The 26,221-nt window shown below is 55.5% G+C and overlaps 1 protein-coding gene across 1 annotated transcript in view; it reads right to left on the reverse strand.

Moving 5' to 3' along the window:
* The window catches only part of LOC118989595 (contactin-3-like), an 88,043-nt gene extending 77,132 nt beyond the window's left edge, over positions 1-10,911 (reverse strand). Inside the window, exons 1-2 of the mRNA XM_037049921.1 lie at positions 10,804-10,911; positions 1,003-1,129 (exon numbers count right to left, since the gene is read on the reverse strand). Of these exons, the coding sequence (XP_036905816.1) occupies positions 1,003-1,129; positions 10,804-10,858 (182 nt within the window). The 5' untranslated portion in view covers positions 10,859-10,911. The remainder of the gene's footprint in view (positions 1-1,002; positions 1,130-10,803) is intronic.
* Between the last annotated feature and the right edge of the window lie 15,310 nt (positions 10,912-26,221).

Here is a 26,221-nt window from a genome sequence, read left to right on the forward strand (position 1 = left end):
CACTTGGTATTTGATCCAACTATTGAGGCCACGCAGGGCCACCTCCTCCGGTGTCACCAGCAGGGACAGTGAGACCGCACAGTCCCTAACCTTTGAATGCGGGGTGGGGGACCTGGCGGGAACAGGCAATAGGAAGAATAAAACCGTCAGTTACACCCTAAGACAAACAAGTGTCTTGAGACCATCTAAACGCTCAGATTTCTAACATGGCCACTTAAGAGCTATTCTTACCCAGGGGGCAACGACAAAGACATCTTTCCCGGACAAGGTGGCTCTGGTCCAGGGGGACCGGATCGGGCGCCCAGCGGACAGGCTCTTATAAGGCGGTGGAAGCTCCCTCTGCATCTTGGGGAAGGTGTTGCATTCCATCTACCGGCGGTTTCAGGTGGCCCTTAATGTTCCTCCTCGTGGCTGCCTGTGTACCTGCCTACTCTCTACCTACCTACCTACCTGAATATTTATGTGTGTGTGTGTGTGTGTGTGTACCCATCACCTGCCCCACCCCCCTCACCTGCAAAACGCAGACTCCACGTGAAAAAATCGGATAAACGTTTGCCTCTTCAAGAAGAAGCAAATGACCTTACGAAGAGCACAGTTTCCTCTGCGTGTAGCAAACCTCCCCACACACGCCAGGAAAACGGTGAGGAAGCAGGTCAGGCACTGCACCCTGTGTCTCTAAACTGTGACTCCCACGCCCCTTCGGTCACGTGTACTCTCACCCCCACCCCTGCACGGAAGCCCAAGTTCCCACGTCAATCGCGCCCTCAGTCAGTAAGAATCACTGTGCGTGGAAGAGATTCTGCGGGTCTCCCTTTCCCCCACAGCCCTTCCTGGGACGTGGAGGAGTCTCTGTGCCCGCCACCTGGTATGCACGCATCAGGTCTGGTGAACACCAGGTGTGACCAGAGCTTCGTGTTGCTTCTCCCCGAAGGCGTCGGTGTACCCACTCAAAAGCACCCCCATGGCCTCACCGCCGTGTTCTTAACTCGAGTCTCACTGTACCTGTAATGAGGGGCAGGGCTGCCTCTTGCTTCACAGCTCAGAGTGACCCCTTTATCCTCGGACCCCACGGGGACCATGCTGCTGCTGGGCTCTCGGACGAACACAGGGCCATGGAAGGGCCCCTCACCTGTGGGAGGGAAACAGCCAGAAATAGCCCCGGTCAGTGGAAGTATGGTAAAGAGCTACGTCCCAGCCCTGGCTCGTGTGGCTCAGCGGACTGAGTGCCAGCCTGCAAAACCAAAGGGTCACCGGTTTGATTCCCGGTCAGGGCACAGGCCTGGGTTGTGGGCCAGGTCCCCAGTAGGGGGCGCGTGAGAGGCAACCACACACTGATGCTTCTTTCCCTCTCTTTCTCCCTCCCTTCCCCTCTCCCTAAAAACAAATGAATAAAATCTTTCAAACAATAAATCAAAATATTTTTTAGAAACCTGTGTTCCAGAGCTGAAGAGGAAAGGCAGGGACTCGTACCTGCTCTTGGCAAACAAAGGCACTGGCTGCCCACAGGCCGGCACCTTCTGCAGGGGCAGCTCTGTTTGCGGGTGCCCTTGACCGCTAGCAGCCTGGCCACAGGTGAGACAACAAACCTGGTCTAAAGTCACGTCCGCAGCAGTAAGACAACTTAAAGGCATGAACAAGGCACTCCTGGTTCTTCCTGGGGACTAAGGCTCTTTGCATTTTCCCTGGCGGGTGACCGGCGGCCGAAAGCCCTGGCAGAGCTCCTTCCCGAAACCAGAGCCGGCTTCACAGCGGGCCGGCGGCTTTCTCATCCACTCTGCCTGGCCGCACCACGCACAAGGGTGACTGTCGTGTGCTATTCCGAACCAAGAACTCCTACTTTGGGTGGGACTTCTGTTTTGTAACTGGCACACTGGACGGACAGATACGTCACTGAACTCACGTCCTTTAAAAACTGTGTCTATTTTGGTTAGGAGAACGAAAACATCCTCGGAGGAGAGTTCTCTCTCTCTCTCTCACACACACACACACACAGCCCACTCTCTGTGTGACTGTGTGCGCATGACACTGGGGCTGTGAGACCATGGCCAGAAGCTTCTGAGAGCAAACAAACTCACAGGAAAGAGAAAGCTGTGGACTCTCCTGTTTCAGATGCTCCGAACCCTGGAGAGGGCCCTACGGAGGGAGAGAAGGAGCCCATCAAAAAGGCCCAGAAACTGGGAGCGTGTATTCCAGCCACGTCGAGCAGGGAGAACATTCGAAGGGAACACTCACCGGAAGAGCAAGAGTGGAGTCACCCACACTGACAGTCATGGCGGAAACGGTGGAACCCGCCGCCACGAGCCCCGACGTGAACCCCACGTTCGCACCTCTGTTTCCACCCTTGGCCGGGTCCCTCCCAGGGCACAGGAGCCGGAGCCCACCCACAGCCGGGTGCCAGGAGCGTTTCCAAGCAAGACGAGTGAGCCCCGCAATCCAATCCCCAGGTGTCTTCCCTCGAACCCCCACAGGCTACTGGGACCTGGGAACCAGAAGAAGATGAGTTCATGACGTGTAAATGACAGCATACACACACATCAGCGTCCATCAGTGAAGTTGTATCGGGACGCGGCCACGCTCACCCGGGTGCACATTGTCTGGGCCGCTGCACCTCATGACGCAGAGATGAGGGGGCACGGGCCGGAAGCCCCCACATCACCACCTGGAAGTGGACCGACCCTGCTTCTCGAAGGGGCCTGTCTGCCGGGTGGAGAGGCAGCAACAGCCGCACCGGCGTGGGGGTCGGGGACGGGGATGGGCCACGTTTCCAAGGCGGCGGCACGGTAACGAGCGGTGTTTGACATCACTGTTGCATGTTTTTCAGCCCTCGCATCAAACTTTTAATCATACCTAACCCAGGAAGAGCGACTTGGGAGACAGGGCGCAGTATCTACACGGCGTGAACCCCAGGACGGAACCGCCAGTCTCCTGGGAGGTGGCGGGCGGCGCCACTCTGTGTAGCCGCCTGGTGTGAGCGAAACTGTGGTTTCACGTGCTGCATCTCAGACAACAGACCCTCACCAGTCTGCAGAGGGACACAGCTTCAAGGGAGAAACCAGGGACGCCACGGAGGCCACCAGTCTGTCCCCACAGAGAGAAGGATCTCCAGCAAGCACTCCCTGCCCACTCTGCCCGCGGGCGACCACTCACCACCAAGGCGGAGCCAACGGGAAACCCGGCAAATGAGCAGCCAAGAGCTTTCAAAACCCCACGAGACGCACAAAACACCACGTTAGATTCATTTATGCTGCTGGTAGCGGAGTGTGCAGGTTCCCACCCAACAGGAATCCTGCCAACAGCTGTGCCCGGCTGCAGAATTAAAGGAAAGAAGGAGCTCGCGGATCGGCCATGCGGAGTGAGAGTGGCCCCGGAACGAGAAGACAGATGGTCTCTCTCTCAGAAACGCACGCGGCTCCTGCTCACCTGCCGAGACCTCGGAACTGCCCCTTCCCGATGCCCCGCGTGGGGCCGCGCCCCTACCGGTCCATGCGTGCTCGGGCACTGTTCCACCCCCACAGCTCGCACACGCTCACACAACTAAAAACTGGTGAAAGAACAGTTAATAACAAAAACCTACTTGGAGACCAGAAAATCCAGCCGCTCTCCTTCAAAACTTGAAAGCGAACAAACCACACCCAGAGGGCCCCGGGGCGACAGGCGGCCTTGCCTGCTTCGGGGGTCCTGGAAAAAGGGGGTGGGGCGGGTGAAGGGGGGCTGGGGGGCCACAGACAACGCGTGTTCCCTTCTGAACCCGACCTGAAGCACAATGACAGCCTCTCTGTGCCTCAGCTTCTCCGTGTGAGGCGATGACAACCAGACAGACCTACCCCATAAACTCATCGGGAAAAGGAACTGAACACATCTAGAGCCCGGGGACAGTCCCCACGTGCATGGCCGTCTGCGTCATCGAAGCTGCCGCAGGCCCGTCACACCCACGCAGGAGGCAACTCCACGCCCCCCCTTCCCCTGGGATTAAATCAGCGCCCCCCCGAAGTAACCCCTGTGTGGAAGCCTCAGCCCACAGCGAGACCATACTCGAAGGCGGGGTCTGGGGGTTACTTAGGTTTCAACAACGCTGTGAGGGTGGGGCCCTGCTGATGGGATGAGGCAGGAAGATGGCTGTGCCCCGGGACCGAGGGGCCTCCCCGGGCTGGAACTGGGCCGGCACCCGGGCGCTGGGAGTCCCAACCTCCGGAATTACGAAAATCATACACGACGCATCGTCACCCCACCCAAGGACATCCCTAGCGAGGTCCACGCAGGCCAGCACACCACCACATCCTCTCAGGGCCGGTCCCACTTTAGCGTAAGGCTCGTCACGTCCAGGAGCTGTGCCGTGAGGCTGCCTGGTAGTTCTGTTTGTTTTTTTAATCCTAGCTCAATCCTTTATTAGCTACATGAATTTTAGGAAATTTCCTAACGGTCAGAGGCTCCAGCCCTCTTTTGTAAAACAGGGGTGACAACCGGCAGGGCTCAGAGGAGGCCTCAGGCTTCCCAGGGCACCACAACCCGGCCAGGCCCCGGGCCTGGAGCTGGGTGCGGAGTGGGCAGACGGCGTGTGCCCCCTGGGGTGCCAGTCACCACTTTAAGATTCAGCTCAAAGTTGTTTCTCCCTGAACCTCCATGCCAGGGTTTTAGGGTTTTCCTACACGGGATGTTAGGGCGGGCTTTCCCCTCACTGTCACACGTGCCTTCTTTCCTTCCTGGGCGACAGCACCCCGGTTCGCCCAGGGCCCCTCCCCGCCTCTCGTCCGGATGCACCAGTACACAGAGCAGACACCGGGGCAGGCCCACAGGGAGGTGCTGGGAAGCTGCCCAGGCAGCCCCCGCAGGGTGCACCGGGGAGGAGAGACAGGGGCGTGAGGCCAGGGCAGCAGCTGGTGAGAGATGCTGAGACACGAGCTGCTGAGACACGAGCTGCTACGAAGAGGTGGCCATGCTTGGGGACAGGGAACGAGGAAGAGGAGCTGAAACTCAGGGCTCTTCCTTTCACCAGCATGTCTGTCAGATGTGTGCTACTGCCCAGTGGAGAGTCCTTTGCAGTGGCTACATGCACGTGTGCGTGCATGTGTGTGTATACACACATGTGTGAGTGTCTCATACTTCCCACCCGCCATCCTTCATGCATCGGCACCTGACACCTGTGCCGGTCCAGAGTGGGGGCCCATCCATTCCATTCCACTCAGCTAACACAGCTCCCGGACACACACTCACACTCACACACTCGCGGGCACTTAAAACACTTCTACGTGACGAGTCCTCAAGGGCGCGCAACACTCAGACAGCTGTCCAATAAATCGGTTTGAACAAGCCCTTCCTTTGCAAGAGCCGGTGAAGCCGTCGAGAGGCACTTTGGAGACAGCAAGTAGTTCAGAAGCTTAAACAAAGTTGTGGGTTTCACTTCACCTTCTGTTCGCTGAGCTCTCACAGCATTTCCAATACACACGATTTTTAAGTTCCCCAGATGCCTTTTTAGTTGCCACCAAGCGTACAAGAACCCGGCACACGGAGTTGTCACCGGTCCGTGTTACAGAGACACACTGTACCAACGCGTTCGCCTTCCTCTCTGGCTTCCACACGCACGCTCTGAGAAACTGCCGAGACCCGCGTGGGGAAGTGGAACACCCTCACGGTTGTGGGCGCTGCGAGGGAGGGGTGCGTCGCACGGACTCACAGGTGCTGGGTTTGTGAGCAGACGTCGGCGCTGTCTCCACGTCACTGGGTGCCACACTGCACAGAGACGCAGGGAGGAGACGGCAGTCTCGAGAGCTCCCACCACCACGGCCACAACCACCTCCACCAACATTGCCTCAGGGACGCTAAGGGTGGCGCTAGTGTGCAAACCAGCGGGAATCGGCTCCGCAGCTACTTCAGGGAAAACTGGAAAAGCCTTTTGTCTTCAAAGCATCCATAATCAGCCCGCGGAATGTGGCTCTGTGGGGTGGGCATTGTCCTACAAAGCCAAAGGCCGCTGGTTCAGCTCTCAGTCAGGGCACGTGCCTGGGTTGCACCCGATTGATGTTTCTCTCTCAGAACACTTTTTTGAATATGCAGTTATCGATTCCAGAAAGAACGAAAGGAAGGGAGAGAGAAAGGAGCATCCATGGGGGAGACTCATGGACCAGTTGCCTCCCACATGCGCCCCAATCGGGGACAAACCTGCAGCCCAGGTGTGCACCTGGACCACTATCCTACCTGTGAACTTTCAGTCTATGGGATGACGCTCCAATCAACCAAGCCACACACCAGCCGGGCACATCGCTGTGTGTGGATGAAGCCAAGAATCAAATCAACAGTTTGGGACACAAGAAAGAAACAAGCCTCCAATCAGAACGGGAAGAAGGAAATTTAAAAAAACAAGGATAAGCGAAGGAGCCTCTGGGGCACCTCCAAACGTCCGAGTCATCGGGGTGCCCAGAAGGGGAAGAGCAAGAAACTGAAACTTACTTGAAAAAAATGATGAAAGAAAATTTCCCTAACTTGGAGAAAGAAAGAGACATACAAGTCCAGGAAGCACAGACAGTCCCAAGCAATCAGAGCCCAAAGAGGCCCAACCCAAGACACATCATAATTAAAATGCCAAAGGTTAAAGATAAAGAGAGCATCCTCAAAGCCGAAAGAGAAAAGGAGACAGTCACCTACCAAGGAGTTCCCATAAGGCTATCAGCTGATTTCTCCAAAGAAACCTTACAGACAGGAAATATTCAAAGTGATGAAAAGCAAGGACCTATATCCAAGATTGCTCTATCCAGCAAAACTATCATTTAGAATGGAAGGGCAAATAAAGTGCTTCCCAGATAAGGTCAAGTTCAAGGAGTTCATCACTATCAAGCCCTTATTACATGACATGCTAAAGGGACTTACCTAAGGAAAAGAAGATCAAAACTATGAATAGTAAAATGACAACAAACCCACAACTTTCAACAACTGAACCTAAAAAGCAAAAACTAAGCAAACAATACAACAGGAACAGAACCACAGAAATGGAGATCACGTGGAGGGTTATCGGCGGGGAGGGGGAGGGTGGAGGGTGGGGGAGGGCACAAGGAACCAGGAGCACAAATGGCAGGTACGAAGCAGACAGGAACAGGGGCAGGGTTGGGACAGTGTGGGGATCGGAGAAGCCGGAGAACCTTTATGCACGACCCATGGGCGTGAACTCAGGGGGGCTGCTGGGGGAAGGGGGTGCCGGGTAAAGGGGGGCAAAGGGGGAAAACTGGGATAACTGTAGAAGCATAATGAGTAAGATATTTTTTTTCAAAAAAGAGTTTCATTTACCTAGCTAGTCCCCCTAGAAGATTAAAACTGAACACAGGTTGGACTCGGCCAAGTTTGGAATCCCCACGTGTGCTGATCGAGGACTTGCCCACATTCACCCGAAACCCGCGCTCACTGGTCAGAGGGTCAAGGCCCCGCGGCCACACGGACTCGGGAAGCAGCTGCTGCTCCTCGCGCGGAACCTGGAGTCAGCACGGTCTCGCTGCGCTGGGGCTCCTTCCGACGACAGACGTCACGGAACCTTTAAAGAACAACTTCTACTCCCCCGAGGTCACGGCCGTCCCACAGAAGTACAGCGCAAGCCACACCCACGTCCCTTTGAACTTGCCAGGACCCACAGTAGACAGGGTTGAAAGGAACAAGTGACATTTTTTAAGACTATTTTCACTCAACCCAATATATCTACAATAGCATCAGTTCAACCTTTAGTCCATAGAAAGATATCCAGATATTTTAGTTGGTTATTATTATCCTTCACAGTTTTGGAAAGAGGCCTGAGGTTCTGCAGCCATTTTACGCAGACACCACCTCTGCGTTGAGGACGCACAGATGCGCGGCCACCCGTGCCCAGCGCCCCCACCCTCCCACAGGGCCATGGGCACCGAGTCTCCAACACGGCTACGCCGTCAGCAGGTAGTTAAGTAGGCATCCCACCGCCTCCTCGGGGCCTTGATGGTTTTCAGCCCAGGCCTGTCCCCCAACTTCATGCCGGAGAAAGACGCTGCCGGAGCGGTGAATGCCGGTGACTGGGGCGCGGCAGACGACAGACCGAGGAAGTTCCCGGATCTCTCAGACCGTCTCCTCATCTCCGAAATGGAAACAGCTCCCTCACCGCGCCTGCGGAAAGCGGGCGGGCCACCAGGAGCTCCCCTGGTCCGTTCATCAGCTTGTCACTGTTACTGACGTCACTGCCATTGCCAGCAGGTCCACCCCCAGGGAAGGCAGGGAAGGCCGTTACCGAGCGTTGGCTTTATTTACTGAGCCCGTGTCTCCGGCTGCTCACTGCTCTGCAAGTGAGCGGATTGGCACAACACAGACGTTCGGGTCCTGCAGAGGCGACGCCTGCTGGGGTGTGGCTGGCCGGGGAGTAACGGGGGTGGAATAACTCCTGTCTTCACGTGAACACTTCACCTAAAATGCCACGGGCTGGGCTTGAGTGTGAGACTGTGACGTTACAGACTCGCATGCTTAGGATCTCATAATAAAAGGGAGTGTTATCTGTGCTGGACCCTGTATTTTCACTTGCCCTTTAGTATGAGATCATCCCTAAATCATGAACAGATTCTTACCTTTAGTGCATAAAGATGACCCAGTGTTGGTTGTCAGAACATCACATTAACGAGTCAGCCTGTTAGTCAGAAATTTCTACAGGTCCAGGGGGGGAAGGGTTGAATGCCGTCAACACTCCAGAAAGCGGGTAAGATCCACATTCTGCTCCAGGTTATAATTACGTAGATGCCCATTCACCCGTCACCCCCTGCAGGGAATTCATCACCCACCGACTGACTCAATTCTCCCTTATCAGCCCTTATAGCAGGTCTTTACCAACAATCCAGAGACTCAAGTTGGCCTTTCCAATGCTTTAAAGATTATGTTGATTTACTCTTAGAGAGAGGGGAAGGGAGGAAGAAAACGAGGCAGAGAAACACCCATGTGAGAGAAACACCAACTTGTGGTTGCCTCTCAAGCGCCCCCTACTGGGGACCCGGCCTGCAACCCAGGCATGTGCCCTGGCCGGGAATTGAACTGGCGACACTTTGGTTCGCAGGATGACAACCAACCAGCTGAGCCATAGCAGTCGAGGCTGGCATTTCAATTTTTTAATAAGCTATTAATATTTTAGTCAAATGGATACTGCTTTTTCCATAAATTCGTTCATCAGTATGTAAAAGATTTCTCAAAAATGCTGAAAACAGTTCATTCAATTTGCACACCATGTAAAATCGCAACTCAAAATTTTAAACCTTTCAAAAACGGATCTTTTCCTTTAGCCACACTTCACTTCTTCCTGCTTCCAATTAACTGGGGCGTTTGAAGGTTGCTTCCACAAAAGTTGAGGCATGAATAATATCATTTTCCTCCTTCTACGACAGAATTCAAGGTTGAGACTTTGTAAGTGAAGAAAATAGCCCTAGAAGAACAAGTTCTGCGGGGAGGCCTATACCGGTCCTCCCCCAACGCCCAGGCAAACAGGCAGGTATTTGTAAGTAATCACTCCTCCTCTCAGGGCCAGAGGCGTGGCCGTCCAAGAAAACATTTTAGGAGCGGAGCTGAGGTGCCACAGGGAGAAACCGGGTGAGAACCTTTAATTTAAAGGTTGGAGACTGTCACTTCATTTAAATATTTGCGGGATGTTTACAGTTTGAGATAAGGGCTCGGAAGTCTACCCCCACACGTGCACGCATGTTTCCGACAACATGCTTCACCTGACTACGCGTGTGACCTCCTTACACACCTGGCAGTGTTTGGTCGGTTCCCTTCTTATGAGGAAACTGTGTGTATTAGAAAGTTGTTCTTCTCGGGATATGGGTGTTGAAGATTTTTTAAAGGATTTTATTTATTTTTAGAGTGGGGGAAGGGAGGAAGGAAGTGTGTGAGAAAAACATCAATGTGTGGTTGTCTCTCATGCGCCCCCAACTGGGGACTTGGCCCGCAACCCAGGCCTGTGCCCTGACTGGGAATTGAACCGGCAACCCTTTGGTTCATAGGCCGGTGCTCAATCCACTGAGCCTCACCAGCTAGGGCAGGTGCTGAAATTTTTGAGGGTGAGAGGTAATGACTTCTGTATCTTTCTTTCAAACAGTTTCACCCATCAATCAGTTAATCAGTGGAAACAAGTATATCCACACATTTGTCAGATGCTGGGGAATTTTTACAATAAAAAGAGGAAAACAATAAAGTAAATTCAGAACTACTTAAAAAAGTCTTCTCTTATACATTCCTCCAGAAAACAAAACAAAATGAACAAAAAGGAAACATATCAAACAATTTACTTATAGGAGCTTTATTTCATATGGTGGACGTCTGGAAATTACCCCCTTTCCTTTCCATTTTGTTCTAAACTTCAAAATTTCCAAATTAACAAGTAAAAAGCCTATGCTTATCTTTGTTCCCTTAAATAAGTTATTTGCTTCAAGAAAAACTGTGTTGTCTCCAAGGTTAGATATGAAAATATCGGCCTCCTTTAACATTTCTATGCTCCCTTTACACTAGAGATAAGTTTTAGCACCTTTTAGGAAAAAAGTCATAAATTAATATCCTCAAATTCTGGTTAACGGCCACTGTCATACACGGCAGGGCATCTGTGATATAAGGAGCCATTATATTTGCTATGAAAATAGAACGGTGTGCCAAAATTAGAAGCTGAAATGAGGAGCTGATAGGCAGAAGAGAGCATTTGGATTTTTTTCCCTGTAAAAAATTTGTTTTTCTTTGCTGCTGGCAGAGTATTACTTCAACATTTCAAATTATTGACTATATGACTCAAGTACAGTGCTAACCTCGACTCAGAACACAGCTCCTTCTTACCTCCTAGGCAGCCAATGAGGGAGAGCAGGACCAACTGTTTCCATGACAACATCATCTCTAACTGCCCAGAGCAAGGACCACTCTCGTCCAGTCTCTGAGGAGCAGGATGCTTTGTCTTCAGGGAAACCCCTTAATCTGTAAAAGATACGAACAAGGAAGTTAAGACTTGAAAAGTGAGTTGCCTTAAATAACAGACTTTCTTCTTTTCATAAAACGGTAAGTCGCTCAAAATCCTAAGTGAAAGGAATCTTTTTGGGTGCGAAAGAGAAGGTATACAAAACGTAGACACTTAAAAAAAACACTTTACGTTACTGGGAGGCAGGTGGAATGGCTGTGCCATGTAAGAAATGTGCAATGATGCTAAGATAGTAAACATTAAGGTATTAAATATGAAAGCTTTGCCTAGATAATAAATACAGCAAATAAACTATAACCTGAAATGCTAGCTTTTCTCATTCTCTCTAATGATGACATTTTGGTAAAACCCAGAGTCTCCCACCAGCAGAGGCCCAGGAGCCCAGCTCACGGTGGCCCCGACGGAGGCCCTGACCAGGCTCTCGAGTTGGAAAAGTCACTCCCGATGCGCAGGGCCAGCGCGCAGTCAGGCGGCTCCCGACCACCACCCCGCCTGAAACTGCCCCAAAACGCTCAGGGCGGAAACTCTCGGGTCGACCGCCCTGCAGAGGAAGCTGTGCTTCCCTTCCCTCCTTCCCTTCCCGTCAACCTGAACGTGCTGGTGGAGAGGACAAGCAAGGGGAACAGCCCCGGTCATTTTCAGCGGCTGGTTCACCCCAGTCACCCTGCGTGTTCCGTGGGCAGGCAGGCCAGCTGCACACCTGGAACCAGGGACCTGCTCCAACAGGGACACCAGGGGGGTCCTCACGCTGGCGGGACCGCGCCCCGCCCGGACTGCGCAGCGGTGGCTGATGGGGCGGGGTGAGCTGTTGTGGAGCCAGGGAGAGAAATCTCAGCTTTCCCAAGACCGAGGTTCTTAAAAATAGGATCGGATGTGGGACGTGACGTATGCAGTCGGCACCGTGTCCCAAATAACCCCATCAAAAGGGAAAGTAGAGCAACGGCCCAGTTACGTGGTCAAAATGACAAACCAAGCCAATGGCTCCTGCAGTGACCCTGTGTGTTCACCTGCCCTCGAGCGTACCGGGCGGGGGTGGGGGGGGCCTCTGGCCGGATGCAGGGTTGGCAGCTCCGGCCCCGCCCACGGAACCCCGGACCAGGGGTCGGCGAATCCTCCTCGCCGCCCCGGGTGACAGGCTGCACACCTCTCAGTTGAGGTTCCCGTCAGTGTACAGGCTATCACGTGACCTCACCTGCAAGCAGGTTACCCGGCAGGCGAAGGACAGCACAGTCGGGGCTGTGGGAGGTGGGCGGGAAAGGCAGGCGGCTGTGAAGGTGAGACACACAGCCGCCAACCGTGGGGACTCACGCTCCACCCGGGCAACTCCGCGAGCGCAGCCGCAGAGCCCCCTGGGGTGGGCCTGGAGCTGCCCAGGTTTTCCTGGTCTCCCAGCAAGGGCCGGGGCAGTCACACCCACCCACCCCTTCACCACCATCCGGCCTGGAGCCCACTCTCAGACCCACTAACTGCCCGGCCTCGGCCGTCGGTGACGGCACCCACAGGGCAGCATCTGGCAGACCAGGCTGGTGAAACAGGCTGGGAAGCTGTTCTCCACGGCGTCGGGGGATGGCACAGGGGGCCGACGACTGAGTGCTTCCTTCCCCTGGGTGGGGGACACACTGCCCACCCAGTCGCGGCACCTCGGACCGAGCGTGCAGATGCAGCCCCCCCCTTCCCTTCTGCTCCTTTGGTGACAGGCTGCCAGCCAACAGTCGCTTTCAGCTCCAGGCCTGAGTGAAAACTGGATCATCCCACGCTCAACGCACAAACCAGCGCTGCATAACCCCTGCCCCCCCCTTCTAACTTTGTGTGTGTGTGGGGGGGGGGGCGCTCAACGGTACCCGGGCTGGAGAGTGCCCTCCTACGCCTGCCCTGTTCACGGCTGCCTCCTCTCCCTGCTCCAGGCTGCCCAGACCCCACCCCCACCCCCAGATCCCCCACCTAAGGGCTAATAATGTTGGACTCAGCGGGATGGGGGGGTGCAGAATCCTGCTGAGCGGACAGTGCCTCGCACCCACTGCAAGGTCAATGTTTTGCAAAGCCCTTGTGACTCAGGACTCATCACAAGATCATAAAGACTCGTGAGAACGATGCAGAGGAACGAGGCTGCCGACCTGTGAGGGGCTGGACCCCAGGTGCCCGGCTGGGACCCCGGGTGTCGGGATGAAGCCCTTTGAAGAGTCAGCGTGATTCTGACGGGCGTTGACGTGAGCAGATGGGCAGTGGGCGTTCACTTCAGAGGCGTTATCATCTGTGCCAGGCTCAAAGGAACACAAAGGAAGCCCACTTTCCGTCACGCCCATGTCACGCCCGCCCCCGAATTCACTGAATCGCGGCCTGGAAAAGGTTAGGCCTCCTGCCTGATAGGAGAGGAAATCGCGCACGCTCTAATGTTCTCAGAGAGGCACACACTGTGCAAAGTGTGCAGATGAAGAAGTATCTCATCCAGGAATATCACGTTTAAAACCACGTTGCTCGTTTTTCATCGGCGCTAAGTAGAGCTCTGGCTTCCTAAATGATGAAGGCAATTAGGACAATGGAGACCCGACTTCGCAGCTCTGTCGAGAGCCATCGCAGAGAGAGCTGGTCCCGCTCCTGGAACTGCCAAGCTAAATAACTGCCTCCGAAGCCGCCGAAGCAAGACAAACACAGATCAAAATGCCATCAGCTCACCACGAGCCTTCGCTGTTCACGGGAATGTTCTCGATCAAAGAAAAGGCGGGCACCCTCTGGACTGTCCTCGGCTCACAGACATTTGCATCCAGTGGCTGGAGCTTAATGAGCCACATCACCTTCCTCCCGGCTGCCCCGAGACAGCCCCCAAATCTGCTGCAGACTGGAGACTGGACCAGCCACTCTCAAAGTCTGCTGAGCTCAGAGAAATGCTAGACCTTGGACCTGAGACGAGAGAGGCTCTAAATGGTTCTGGTTTCCACTCGGAGAGTGTCTGTGGCGTGTGCCACACATACCCCCAAACTGCCGCTGAGATGCTGGATCGTGACACGCTGATGACGCACACCAACCCGGCACACATGTGGGCACCTCTGACTGCAGCCTGGGCACATGGACGCCCAGGGCTGAGGCTGCTCTGCGGAGGGGGGGGGACGTTCGGTCTGGAAGTGCCGCTTCCCTCGCCTTCATTCCCACCAGACCAGCAGGTTCCTGCCGAGCGCTCTCCTTTCAGAGACCAAGGCCCCAGCAGGTGAGCCCAGCAGGGTGACCTACGCAACACATGGCTCACCTCCAACTGCGACGCCGAGAAGCAAATTCCATTCTCGAACAGATGTGGTGGCCGACATCCACAATCCCCCCCCCAAAAAAACCCCACACCCTTGAGCAGATTAGAGACTTCGAGTGCACGGAAACAGCCACGAACCGGGAAAAGCTTCACAGCCGGGTGCTGTCTGTACTCGGAGTCCTCGCAGAACGTCTCCAACTCCCGGCACGGAAGCCGCCAGGGCACCGTGGCGCCGAGACGGCGGTGAGCCACGCGTTCCCACCGAGAACTCCGGAGAGACCCTGTCACTCACGACCCGCTCCTCCCCGTGGACCCTGCCTGTCCACCCGGCCCGCGAACCCCGTGTCTCCTGCTGGGATGGAACCAGACTGAACGCTGGACTCCCAGAGTTGGATGATGCCACGCACGTCCTCCCACAGGTGACAAGTGTGTGGTAGGGAAGGAGAGGGGACCCTGCAGGGAGCCCATGTGAGGTCACTGCTCCGCCAGCGGCTCTGTGTCCACGACGGCCCAGACGTGGAAGGTCCGTGCTGCCAGCCATCTCGTACTACAGAGAACACCACCCACACGTCACCTCCCTCCCTGTGGCCCACCACCCTCCCTCGCCTTCCCCTGGAGGGCGACTGCGGCTCTCGCCTCCGGATGACATCCTGCCGGACACAGTGACCCAGGCCCTCGAGCACTCAGTCCCTTGGAGAACCAGCCCCATCCCCAAATACACCAGACTGACCTGAGCAGACAAGCTCGGTTATATATTCTTATCCCCAGCATTTCCCAAAATAAACAAGGAGCCAGATGAGCAGATTCCTGTAACCACAGAGGCCGATGGGCCTTCTTCGCTGCTTCTCCCATGAGAGGGCCCCATGAGCCCTGGACACCGTGAGGGGGGGCCACGGCCCTCCTCGTGTCCGTTCACTGCATCCCTGCCACCGCAGACTCCGTTGGGGTTTTAACACGGCTGCGCCGCCTCATCGGATGGGAATGTTTCCTACACACAGAGACAAGGTCCGGATGACGAGGGGGCAAACAGCACAGGGATCTCCCTTCGGCCTGTGAGGACTGCGTGCCGGCCACGCGTGTCAGTCCTGACCCCCTCTGTCCTCACGCCAGCCAGCCCACGAGGGGCTTCTGTCCCCTCCCCGTGTTGTGGATAAAGAGGCTGAGACAGAGATGAGGTGAGAAACTCCGCCCGCCCCGGGGGACGGGGAGGCAGGACCCTCACCTCCGACAGGTCACCGCACGTCACAGGCGTCCCCAGGCCTGACCCTTGGGGAACCAGGAAGCGGAACCCGGTGCTCCCCCCATTTCTAAAGCACCACCAGCAGGTGCAGGAGGGGTAACGCCCGGACTTGGCCAGAGTTTAAGGCATCAAACAGGTTCTGCCAAGGGGAAGGGCTGTCCCTGACTCCCCCGAGGGCACCTGGGGGCGGAGGGCACAGCCACCGCGGGGACTGAGTCATGAGATTGAGGAGACAGTCTGGGCTACGGAGACAGGACGCAACACATGGGCGTGTGAAAGGCACGACACTTTTCGTACGGGGACCAGAAACACGCTGGTAAACACGTGTGGAGCACAGGTGTGTGGAAGGAAGCATGGGACGGGGGGAGGTGCGTCTCCGGGGAGAGCCGGGCACTCAGGACCGGGGAGCAGAGAGGACACATCCCCTCTGTGCTGGGCATACATTTCTCTGCGACGCGCACTGGCTCACGGATGAAGACATGACTAAACATGTTTCAAAAGGAGAAAACCTCACTTTGCTTCTGACGTGATAAGCAACGTCGTGGTGACAGGGACTGAAAGGGTGGAGCAGCCACGGACATGGGGGAGCAGGGACAGCGGCTCTGCGGGGAGGCAAGGCCGGCGCCCCCGCCTGTGGTTCTGGGTGAAGCGGGGTCCCCGGCGAGTGCACGCTGACACCAGGCACCCACGGCTCCTTGGGTGCAAAGAGGACATTTTATTTGAAAATACATCTCAAATCACCCCGTGGCCCCCACGGCCCCTCCACTCTGAGAAGCGTTCTGACGGAGACCTTCCCACCCAGGATTCCAGAGTGGAAGAGAGGGGTAAGGGCACACAGTGGGGTCACCCCCAAAGGCAGGGTGGGCACCAGAACAGAGCCTGGAGGTCTGGCTCTGGGCCGGTTCACAACCCAACTGCCGGGAGGGAGAGGGTGTTCCAGCGACTCCCACCCGGGGGGGGGGGGCCGCCGCTCAGGCGACCTCTGGGGCCACAACCCTGAGGCAAACAGAAGGCTCTGGGTGCACAGAGGAACTCTGCGAAGTCGCAGTGGATTACGTGCTAAGCTGAAATACCCGGAATTTCTCTCCATAAGCGGTGGTCGAAGGTAGTGTGAGCACCATGAGAAGCGGAATACGTTGTGGCTAACCTGTGTGTGTGTGTGCACGTGTAAATGCAGGGTAAACACATATGTGTACACATGCAGTTGTGCCACATCAGGCACGTGACTTGTTACTTACGCCCCGTTCGCCCTGAACTTGGCACCTCTGCGGTGGGGCAGGTGCGGAGGCACACGCCTGGTTTGTTGTGGGGTTCAGGGCCCGGCAGCCCCCAGGGTGGCTTCCAGAAATTAAGTTTGATTGGCACCCTGGCTGGTGACAAGTCACAGGCTTCAATGAGGCATCAGCTGCTCATCCGCTTATTATTCTGCTTAACTGTGTGTTTAAAAGTTGCCTCTTATCACAATGAATGGAGTGATTTTGACACCTTTGGAGATGCTAATCGCGGCTATGAATAGCTACCTGCCTGGAATTCACACCTATTAGGAGCTGCACCTAGGTGTGTAAAACGCCCGCTCTGTCAGCTCAGAAGCGCGTATCTAAATGGAGGCAAACTGTGAATTTATGCCCACAGGACGGGTTTCAGCTGAGGAGACTGAGGAAAAGTACTGCAGTCCCCACACCCCCTCCATTTCCACGCAGGCAGGCGATGATTCGGGTGAACCCTTCAGCCACGCCCCTCCCTTTCCATGCAGGGGTGGGGGGAGGGGCCTCGGACGGACTGCCTGTGTGGAATGATCTGGGATGAGCCCAGAATCAAGCCGGGAGGGGTGAGGACCAGAGGCTGTGTCTGTCTCACTCAGTCTGGGGCGTCCCCTCCCCACAGAGCCGAGTCTTACAAGGGATCCCCCAGTTGTCACCGTGAGCAAGCAGCCCACTTACACCCCAACTTCCAAACACTTGTGCAGACCAAACAACGTGCATCTGTGACCTTGACACCGCCCCTCCCTAAACGTCTGGCCTAAGGCATCTTCCCCACTTGAGACCGTGACGCGGGTCCTGGGTCCCCAGTGCCCTGGGACACACACAACGCTGTACCCGATGCACTCTGAGACTCTTTCCAGTCTTCTCCTTGGGGGGGGGGGCGGCGGTGGGAAAAGGGGGCTCCCCCACCATGCAAAAGAGGGAACCCGTGATACCAGAGGACCTGCGTGCTCGTGAGTGAGACTGACCCCCTTTGCCCTCTGAGAGCTCCTGTCTCAGAACCCAAGGTCCACAGGTGCTCACTCGTTGCTCGGTGTTCGTGTCGACGACTCATTTTTTTTTTTTTAACACAGGGCTGGCCCCACAAAACGAGACCAGACGTGGCCTGCAGGCCAGGGGTCTTCGGTCTCTTTCCGGGGCGAGAGGAGAAGCAACACACCTGCAGCAAGAGTGGCGCTCTCTGCGGGGACTCGTTCAAATGGCGATGAGCCCGCTGGGCTTGCATCCCACCCGACCGTTGCCGACATGCCCCGCCGTGCACGGGGCCCAGCAGACAAGCCAAACAATACGTGCGGAATTAATGAACATCGGGTTTGGGGCCCTGGCTGCACAGTTGGCCCCGTCCCCGACCATCTGGGGGAGCTCGGCAGAAACACGGTCCCCTGTCTGCCTGCCTCATCCTTCCCAGGCACCAGGCCCAGAATCGCTGCTGTCTGCTTTTTAAACTCCCCACGGCATTTCTGCTGTGGGGATGCCCACGCTCCCAGAAACCGGCTGAGCTTCCAACACTGGCCCGGCCTGTCGGAGACAGGAGTCTTCGCCTCTGCAGAGGTTTGTCCCCTGGGGCGAGGGCTTATCTGCCAGCTCTGTGGTCCCTCCTTACCAGGAGGTGGAGGCCCAGTGGAGACTTCAACTTGCCCCCAGGGGGCAACTGATGAGTTGCTTCCAAAAGCACATGACGCTTCCAAATCCATGGGCAAGATTCGGCTGAGCTCTCGGCTGGAAACACAAGAGCAGGGAAGAGGATCCCTGGATCCCTGGCTGTGGGGCCTGTAGCTGTGAAGGCTACGGGTGGACAGAGGACACCCGTCACCTGGAGTTCTCAGGATGGTCCCAAGGCATGACACAGAAGCCGGGACAGGCAGCTTGGCCGGAAGGGACACGTCCCCCCCCCAGCCTGGGAGGGTGAGGTCCAGGCGCCACCCTCCGAATGTGGCTCATCCTTGTCATGTCACAGCCATGGTCCCTGGGAGACCCTGGGGACCACAGGAGGACAGCTGGTGGCGGGGAGGGTCTGCCACTGGAAAACAACCTGAAGGGAGTCTCGGGAACCCAAGAAGCCAGTTTCCTGTGCCACCCGAGCTGGGGGTGGGGCTCCAGCCCGAATACAGTCTACGGGAAGGCTTTTGAGGGGCATTCGGGCGGCCCATCCCGCACGGGCAAGCCTCCCAGGTCACCTACTTGAACGGGTTTCGCGCTGACTAATTAGCAAGCCTGGTGAAACGCTCCGGTGGGTGGGGGAAATGCTTTCTTTGGCTACATAATCACTGACTTCCCAGTTCCACAGCTAAGGAGACGGGGAACTCGGACCCGGCTCCGTCTCCCGCCCTCTCCTCCGGAGCCCAGTTACGTGCAGGGGCCAAGGATGGCGGTGTCATCTGCGAAGCCGGTGCCTCAATGCGCAGTTTCAGGCAGTGCTGGAAAGATGGGGTCTCAGTGGGAATGGAAAGAAAAACCTTCCCGCTCACTCGAGAGACGCCCCAGGTTGCCAGCGTCTGCACAGGAGTAGACAGGTGATGCTTCTCATCACTGGGGCATTTTGAAAACCCAAACATTCGATGAGATGAAGGATTTAAAGGGTGTGGGGACCTTCCGGTCCTTGGTAGAGACAGCTGCGGACTCGAAAGCACCTCGGGTGCGGAAGCTGCTGTGTCTGCAGCCCCGTCTGCGCCTGTCACTGCTACCCCCCCCCCCCAGGCCAGGTGGAGGTGGTATACTGTCCTCACGAGGACTGGCGGGCCATTTCCTGTCATATGCGGTCCCCAGGATGTGGGTCCGATGCGAATGGGCGAGTATCTGACACAGGACAGGGAGGCACAACCAGATCCAACCATCTGATGAGTCCTTCTGGGCAGAAATGTCACTTGGAAATTTCCGGATTCAGTTTGTCACAGTGACTGAGTCACCAGGTGATGCGGAGGAACAAGCCCCTGGAAGTGCTGACGGTGGTCCCGTCCCTGACCGACTGTCCCNACTTCCCAGTTCCGCAGCTAAGGAGACGGGGAACTCGGACCCCGGCTCCGTCTCCCGCCCTCTCCTCCGGAGCCCAGTTACGTGCAGGGGCCAAGGATGGCGGTGTCATCTGCGAAGCCGGTGCCTCAACGCGCAGTTTCAGGCAGTGCTGGAAAGATGGGGTCTCGATGGGAATGGAAAGAAAAACCTTCCCGCTCACTCGAGAGACGCCCCAGGTTGCCAGCGTCTGCACAGGAGTAGACAGATGATGCTCCTCATCACTGGGGCATTTTGAAAACCCAAACATCCGATGAGATGAAGGATTTAAAGGGTGTGGGGACCTTCCGGTCCTTGGTAGAGACAGCTGCGGACTCGAAAGCACCTCGGGTGCGGAAGCTGCTGTGTCTGCAGCCCCGTCTGCGCCTGTCACTGCTACCCCCCCCCCCCAGGCCAGGTGGAGGTGGTATACTGTCCTCACGAGGACTGGCGGGCCATTTCCTGTCATATGCGGTCCCCAGGATGTGGGTCCGATGCGAATGGGCGAGTATCTGACACAGGACAGGGAGTGACAACCAGATCCAACCATCTGATGAGTCCTTCTGGGCAGAAATGTCACTTGGAAATTTCCGGATTCAGTTTGTCACAGTGACTGAGTCACCAGGTGATGCGGAGGAACAAGCCCCTGGAAGTGCTGACGGTGGTCCCGTCCCTGACCGACTGTCCCTCGTCCAACGCTGGGCTCAGCGGCCCAGGGGGATGGACCGGGACCCTTCCCAGCGGCACCGACCGCGCTGGCATCCGGGGTCCCTGAGCAGGTCAGCCTCCGGCTCTGTTCCAGCTGATCCCTGTGGGCACACGTTCCCTCCACGGACCCAGTATCGCCACCAAGAACGCCCACGTGGCTGGTGAGAAGGCCAGCTGCTGCCCAGCACACGGGGTGTCAGGGGGCACCATGCTCAAGGCCATGGGCAGGAGGGCACGCTCCTCTCAGCGGCGTTTTCTGTCCCTCACAGGTAACGAACGATGCTGGTCGCTCTGCCAAGAGCCAGTGGCCATTGTTTGCAGTCAGGTCCCTTGTCTGGGCCTCTGCTTCAGGCACGTCCATGGCCGGCTTCCCCTCCACGCCCTGCACCGTGAGTGTCCTGTCCGACACGCCGGGGTCTTCCCGGGGGTTCTCTGCCCGCGCTGACTGTGGACGGGCCCCTGGTCCCTTCCCATTCCTGGGCATCCAGCGAGTCGGCGCTCAGAGCTAGGCCGGGCCGAGAACCTTCTCTGCCATCAGGGCATCATGGTGCCCAGGGCGCCCAGTGCGGCCCCACCCAGGGCCCGTGGAAAGACCCCGTCCCCCATGACGGGTGGCCCCAGCACGCTCCCCCACTCCAGACCCAGAGGCCTCCTCCCTCCCAGCTCCGCACCCCTCACCCCATCGCCCGAGTCCAGCGTCTGCTGGGAGACCGTGCAGAGGAGCGCAGAGGGGGTTCCCGCAGACCCCTGTCTTTGGGCATCGTCCGCAGGGCACACGTGGGAGAGCACCCCCGTCTCCCATCGGAGCGTGTCAGGCCAACCGCCCATGTCCTCGTCAATAAACCAGAACACGCCGGACAGCTGGTCTGCATAGCCTCTTCCTTTCCATTTAAAAAAGTGAAAAAATCGATGGTCTGCATCACGTCCACTCAAAATAGAGCGAGAGAAACTCATTGCCCAAACCAGGCCACACCATTTCTAGAGCACAAAAAAGATCATTCCTGACCAAGCCATAAGCGAGGGGGAAACAACTTCATAAATCGATAAAAATTGAAGCTGCATTAATCATTTATAGGTAAACCAGAAAAGAAGTTCTTTTTATGGCTGAGATAAAAAAAAATCAGTCATCATATATTATCCTATTTAAAATGCCCTTAAATAGTATTTTGTGTTTCTCACATTATAATTTCTTATTGAACCTACTGGGGTGACGGGCTAACAAAGTTATATAGGTTTTGGGTGTGCAATTCTGTGGTACATCAACTGTGTATTATCGTATTGTGTGTTCACCACCCAAGTCACGTCTCCTTCATCAGCATTCACCCACCCCCTGCCTCCGGTCCTCACCACACTGTGTGGGGGTCCCTGGTTTGTTTTGGCTTAATCCCTTCTCCTGTCTCCCCCAGGCCCCGAAGCCCTCGCTTCTGACGGCGTCCAGTCTGTTCTCTGCACCTAAGGGTCTCTTCTAGTTCGCTGGTCTGTTCTGCTCCTTAGACTTCACCTGTGCGTGAAATCACGCGGTCTTTCTCTGACGGGCTTATTTCACCGAACATGGTGCTCTCCGGGTCCATCCATGCCATCGCAAAGGCTAAAATTATCTTCTTTTTAAATAGCCGACTAGTATTCCACCGTGTAAATGTCCGTGGCTGTTCTACCCACCCACGTACTGCCGGACCCCGGGGCCACCTCCATGTCTCGATCATAAATAGCGCTGCAATGGACACAGGGCGCTCATGCTCTTTTGAATTAACATTCGGATTTCTTCGGGTGTGTTCCCAGAAGTGTGATCTCTGGGTCACGGGCAGATGCGTTTTTAACTTGTGAGGCATCTTCACGCCGCGTCCACAGCGGCTGCCCCCCGTCTGCATTCCTGCCAACAGGGCACGGGGGTCCCCTTTCTCCACGTCCTCACCGGCTCTCGTTTGTTGATGTATTGATGAGGGCCATTCTGACAGCCCTGCGGTGGTATCTCACTGTGGATCTAATTTGCTTTTCTCTGATAATTACTGACACTGAGCATCTTTTCATGCGTCTGTTGGCTCTCTGTGTGTCCTCGTTGGAGAAGTATCTATTTGGGTCCTCTGCCCATTTTTTTTTATTGAATTGTTGTTGTTTTTTTGTGTGTGTGTATGTGTGTGTGCAGAGTTGTAGTTCACACTAAGTAAAAAGAGAGGGGCACATATCCTGATGCTTAATTTTATTTTCTACTTAGAAAATAAAAAGTATTGCTATATACTTTTTTAAAGCACATGGTTTACAAATAAAAACACTCGCCCTGGCTGGTGTAGCTCAGTGGATTGAGCCCGGGCCTGCGAACCACACGATCGCGGTTCGATTCCCAGTCAGGGCACACGCCTGGGTTGCGGGCCAGTTCCCAGCAGGGGACTCACGAGGGGCAACCATACCTTGGTATTTCTCTCCTTCTCTCCTTCCCTTCCCCTCTAGAGATAAATAAATAAAAAATCTTTAAAAAAATAAAAACACTCAAATGAAGCCTCAAACCCTATTTCCCTCCTAGAAACATGCAGTGTCTATTTTCTGGGCTCAAACTCCCAATTTTAAGCTCATTTTCTTCCTCAGGTTAACCACGGATCCCTGTGGAGTCTCCTCACCTCCCTTGACCTTCTGAGGGGAGGCGGCTTTGATGCGGTAGGAGGCAGAGGCTTCTGCCTGTGCCTTCGAGTCACCCGAACAGACACCTCCCAGGTGTGCTGTGTCCCCGCCTGAGAGGGCCCAGGTACCGGCCGGGGGGCAGTCACAGCACAGCCCCCCGAAGTCCACAGGTTCCAGAGGAACACGGGGCAACGCTTCCGAGAGCACAACCACGAAGAGGCTTCGCTAAAACGGATCCTTAGACCAGTGATGTCAGCAGTTCCTCTGTCGGAAGCTGCTGTGTCCGCCCGTCCCACCTCCCCAGGGGACCCCAGCATGACTTCCTCCCTTTCCAGGAGTTCGGGAGAAAGGACCGCGGGGCCCGCAGGCCCACAGAGCAGCTCGTGAGCTTCCTTGTCACTTCCCCACCAGCTTTCTGTGAGTGGACGCGGGCAGGTGGCCTCAGAAAATGACCACTGTGGGCCCGCGGCTCGGTCACACACGGGCACTTTCACCAGAAGTTTCATCCTGCACCAACGAAGGATGTCACTGATGCAAGCCCGCGACGAGACGTTCCACGTCAACTGTGTTCCCGACACACACGCAGCTGCCAGACGTGTCCGACTGACGGAAGCTTCACCTTGCATGTGCAGAAAAGACACTGGTTCTGAATGTTCCGTATTTTCATTGCAATAAACTTACGATAAGTCCTTACCAATCTGTAGAGTAAATGCTGAAAGAATCCACTTCGTCCCAAGGTGAAGTTAATGCCATTTATTAACTTCTTATTAAAGAAGGCCTACAGGACTGTGTACTTAAAATTCATGCTTTTGTTTGGCAAGTTATCAGCAGAATAACAAACAACCCCTCGACCAAACTCAGGTTATAAATGGCGAGAGAAAAAGTGAACCCTGTAAGATCACTGCAGGAAGAAGAACGTAAATAAAATAAAGCCCAGCTACTGATGGCCGGACGCCCCCGATGGTCCCAAGGTTGGAAGTTAAGGTTCAAAGGTGCAAATACCCAGCTGCCCAAGGAGCTGCTCACCTGGGGACGCCTCGCTCCCACCCACAGGCCGTCCCCTGCCAGCTCGTCCAGGTCAAGGCCAGGCCACAATCCCAGCCTGTGGCACGCACCCTGCTCTAGGCACCCAGGCGGCAGCTGCAGAGCCGACGCCATCGGGAGGGAGGGTGGGGAAGCCCATCAGGAAGCCAGGAGCCAAGGACGCCCCAGCGGCTCCCCGGCGTTTTCCGCAGGCTCCGGAGAGGACGGAGGGCCGGGGCCCAAACCACAGGGTTTCCATCACTCAGAGCAAAAGACTTAAGAGCTTTAACGATCTTAGATCCTCGTCCATGAACAAGGCTTTGTCCACCGTGTCGCCGTAGAGCTGAAAAACTAGGTGCATGAAAATGAAAGCCCTCGAGTTTGTCCTCTTCCTCAGCGGCATCAAGAAAGAACTCGGGCTTCCCGTGTGGACACCTGTGCCCAGCGGGGGCCACAGCCACACGGGATGCAGGCAGACCCGGCGCAGACAGCAGGAGTGGAGGCTGCGAGACCGGGCAGAAAAGCAGCAACCGTGTGCTCTTTATCAGAAATACAGTTTAAATACAGGCAGGCAGGCACGTTCGAAGGGAACAGCTGTGAAAAGCAAGCGTGCGAGCTATGCGTCAGGCAGCCAGGGTCATGCACCAATGTCCAAGTAGACCTTGAAGGCAGCGAATGTTACTAGAAGCAACAGGATGTTCCAGGGGAAACAAGGTCACGCCGTTCGAAAGCAGTGACAACCCTAAGTGCGCGGCCACCTGATCGTGTCAGTGCTTCCAGTACAGGAAGCCCACACGGACAGCTCTGGAGGCACGGACACCCCACCAGGCAGGGGAGACTCAGAGTGCCCTCTTCGTCTCGGACAGAACGAGCAGAGCAGCCCTGCCCCCGGATCAGCAGAGACACGGGAACCTGGGAATCAGCATCAGCGACTGGACTCCCCAGCCTCCATGTCACCTTGTCCTGAACCCCGTGACGTGTCCTGCTCGGCGCCTGCGCAGCCTCCTCTGCAGGCAACCCTCCACAGAGCGACCTCTGCAGGCAGCTCCATGAAAGTACGCTCTAAAATCACCAAAGAATGGAAACAAGAGGTATGTTCTCTAACAATAAAATGATAAATGAAAAATTAATAGCTGGGCAAATTCATAAATTCACCAATATTAAAAATGATATGCTTCTGCCCTGGCTGGTGTAGCTCAGTGGATTGAGCCCGGACCTGTGAACCACACGATCGCGGTTCAATCCCCAGTCAGGGCACAGGCCTGGGTTGCAGGCCAGTTCCCAGCAGGGGACTCATGAGAGGCAACCACACATTGATATTTCCCTCCTTCCCTCCCCCTCTAAAGATAAATAAATAAAATATTTTTAAAAATTATATGCTTCTAAATAACCCATGGATTAAAGAAGAAATGTAAAACATCTTTAAATGAATAATGATGAAAACAAGTTCACATTCTCTGTTGCAGAAAAGGCAGTTCTGACCAATTCAAAGTTTTAACTCTTAACAGGAACGAGGAAATGCTTCAAATTAAGTCTGCAATTCCCACTTTGAGAAGCAAATAGAGCTCAAAATAAATGTAACAAAGAAAACCTGAAAAAATAAGAGCACGAGTGAACTAAAAACGTAGAGGGCAAACAACAAGGGAAATAAACACAGTGAAACAGTGTTTCTTCAGAAACGGGAATACGGCCGATAAACCGCGGGCGACCCTGCCCAGGGAGAGCAGAGCCTAAGCGGCGCCCCCTGCAGGGAGAAGAGCAACATCACAGCTGACCCCACAGACACGGGGAGACGGGCCGCGGGGAGGGGAGATACCGCAACAGTGTCGTGCCCACCAACTCAGTCCACTCGGTGACAGGATGACACCTTCAAACACACGAGGGACTACACAGGACTCAAGGAGGTGACGTCGAAAATCAAAGGAACCGCATTTCAATGAACGAGACGGAGCTCGCAGTCAAAACCCTTCCCAGGGCAGCGGCCTCAGGCCCCACGACTCTGTGGGGGACTCCAATGTGAGGAAGACAACACCCACCCACCCGGAGTGTTCTGGACCCTCAAACTCGCCCTGGGAGGCCGGCCTACACGGGACACTCAACATCGGACGGCCGTTCCAGCCAAACCACAGCCCAGTTTCTTCTCATGGAAACGATCCCAGAAAGTCCTAAAAACACAACAATCCCTGAAAACGTTAGCAGGTCAAACACCA

The sequence above is a fragment of the Sturnira hondurensis genome, unplaced genomic scaffold (assembly GCF_014824575.4).
Source record: "Sturnira hondurensis isolate 20B ecotype Veracruz unplaced genomic scaffold, ASM1482457v3 Scaffold0006496, whole genome shotgun sequence".
In the NCBI taxonomy this organism is placed as follows: domain Eukaryota; kingdom Metazoa; phylum Chordata; class Mammalia; order Chiroptera; family Phyllostomidae; genus Sturnira; species Sturnira hondurensis.